The sequence below is a fragment of the Mandrillus leucophaeus genome, unplaced genomic scaffold (assembly GCF_000951045.1).
Source record: "Mandrillus leucophaeus isolate KB7577 unplaced genomic scaffold, Mleu.le_1.0 Scaffold381, whole genome shotgun sequence".
NCBI lineage: Eukaryota > Metazoa > Chordata > Mammalia > Primates > Cercopithecidae > Mandrillus > Mandrillus leucophaeus.
Window position 1 is genome coordinate 1451245 of NW_012104043.1, and position 2617 is coordinate 1453861.

The following is a 2617-nucleotide window of genomic DNA, read 5'->3' on the forward strand; positions in this document are numbered from 1 at the left end:
ATATTAGAAAGATGATTCCTGTGGAGATAGCTAAGCCCATCTAAACATTAGATTCACTGACCTTCTTAATTCTGATTCATGCTCATCAAGAGACCTGAATATGATTTGGTTTACCAGATAGGTCTGCCTCGGGAAGAGAATGCCTCTCCCCTGTTCTGAAACCTTCAGTGGCTCCAGTACATACTACCAATTTTGGCATTTAAAATTCTTCACAATAAAACTGCACAAAAATTAACTTTTAGTTTCATTTTTCACCCACTATTCTCCTACAAGAATATTCTGTTTCAGCCAAGCCGGTCTCTACTCAGATATTACTACAAACCCTTTTCTTAGGCTTTCTGCTATCTCCCTACCCAAGGTTCAAGTTCAGCTCAAATCTACCTGCTTTATAATGCCTTTCTTGAGTGCTCTAGTTTACCACAGCCATGCCCCACATCCAATCTTCTAAAGCATCCTGAATCACCCATACTATTTGATCACATTTAACATGTTTTCTTACTTCATATTTTCCATCTTGCAAATAAAGCCATAGCTCTTCAGTCACAGAGAACCAACTTAGGATTCTTAGATTTTTTTTATATCTACTAAAGTGCCTACTCAACGCTGAGAACAAATAGATGTTCAATAAATAGATGCATAATAGAATTAACCTTCTTTATATAATGCTTAACCTACTCATATAATGACAGCTTTATACTTATATCACATCACTATTGTATATAAAATCCCTTAAAAATATCAATTATATATACATCTGCATGCATATTTATGTAATATACATATGCTGGCATGTGTGTGTGTGTGTGTGTGTGTACAGTCATGTGCCATATAATGATGTTTTGGTCAATAACAGACCACATATGCAATGGTGGTCCCATAAGATTATGATGGAGCTGAAACATTCCTATCACCTAATGATGTCATAAGCCATTGTTAATATCCTCACCCAATGCATTACTCACATGCTTGTGGTGATGCTGATGTAAACAAACCTACTGCACTGCCAGTCATAAGAGTACAATCACATACAGTACATAATACTTGATAATAAGTGACTATGTTACTGGCTTATGTATTTACTATACTGTACTTTTTATCATTATTTTAGAGTATATTCCTTCTACTTATAAAAAAAGTTAACTGTAAAACAGCCTCAGGCAGGTCCTTCAGGAGATATTCAAGAGGAAGGCATTATTATCATTGGAGATGACAGCTCCATGCATATTACTGCCCCTGACAACTCTCCAGTGGGACAAGATATGGAGGTGGAAAACAGTGATATTGATGATCCTGACCTTATACAGTCCTAGGCTAATGTGTGTATTTGTATCTTAGTTTTTAACAAAAAGTTTAAAAACAAACAAACAAAAAAACTTTTTTAATTAAAAAAAGCTCACAGAATAAGGATATAACAAAAAAACTATTTTTGTACAGTTGCACAATGTGTTTTAAGCTGTTATAAAAAAGCCAAAAAGGTTTTAAAAATGTTTAAGTTTATAAAGTAAGGAAGTTACAGTAAGTTAAGGTCAATTTATTATTCACAAAAGGAAAATGTTTTTTATAAATTTGGTGTAGCCTAAGTATGCAGTGTTTATAAACTCTACAGTAGTGGACAGCAATGTCTTAGGCTTTCATGTTCACTCACCACTCACTCTGACTCACCCAGATCAACTTCCAGCCCTAAGAGCTCCATTCAGGGTAAGTCCCTGAAACATGTGCATGGTTTTTTATCTTTTATATTGTATTTTTACCTACTTTCCCTATGTTTAGATCTATATACACTTACAATTGTGTTACAGTTGCCTACAGTATTCAGTACAGTAACATGCTGTACAGGCTTGTCGCCTAAGAGTAATAGGCTATAGCATATAGCATAGGTGTATACTACTTACTTGATTATACCTACACAACCTAGGCTTATGTAAATATACTCTGTGAAGTTCGCACAACAGCAAAATCACCTAACAATGCATTTCTTAGAACGTGTCCTCATTGTTAAGCAATGCATGACTGTATATACACATATATATACAAACACATACATATGCATATACACACAGGTATACATATATACACACAGCTACAGTCTGCATTTTTTCTATCACTTAGCTCTTTGCTACTGATATGTTTTTTTATTGGCTCTTACCTGGTTATAATGGGATCTGCAGCATGATTTGGGCCCCATCGCCCCAAAAGCCCCCGGCCAACCAGTCCAGTTCGTCCTGCAGGATTTCTGGAAAAACAAAAGCATAAAATCAATTGAATGTTTTCATCTTTTTAATCTGATTTGATATAACCCAAAAGAAGGGAATACAAGCAGTAAGACGGAACTAATAAGTCCTTACAAATCCAATGGTACTACCACATATCTGGTGCTGAGGTTATGTATGCCATTACATTGCTATTTAATTTTTCTTTTGTGCATGTGATATGCTTTGAACTTGAACCAGGAAGAGGTTCTCATACCCAAAGTGGTTCTACAATGTGATGATTTGTTTCAGTTTTCACCTATACTCCTAAATTCAAACTAGAACCTTCCTGCATTCTTTTGGAACACCCACATCTCTCTTCACTTTCTCATTATTCTCATTTCCTACTCTGCTCTCCTACAACCCCT

General features: G+C 35.4%; 1 protein-coding gene across 2 annotated transcripts in view; it reads right to left on the minus strand.

Annotated features, from left to right (window-relative positions):
• NUDT9 (nudix (nucleoside diphosphate linked moiety X)-type motif 9) overlaps nucleotides 1-2617 on the minus strand; it is a 47756-nt gene that overhangs the window by 14709 nt on the left and 30430 nt on the right. For both annotated transcript variants that reach the window (XM_011990747.1, XM_011990746.1), the window contains one exon: nucleotides 2147-2233. In XM_011990747.1, coding sequence (XP_011846137.1) covers nucleotides 2147-2233 — 87 coding nt within the window. The remainder of the gene's footprint in view (nucleotides 1-2146; nucleotides 2234-2617) is intronic.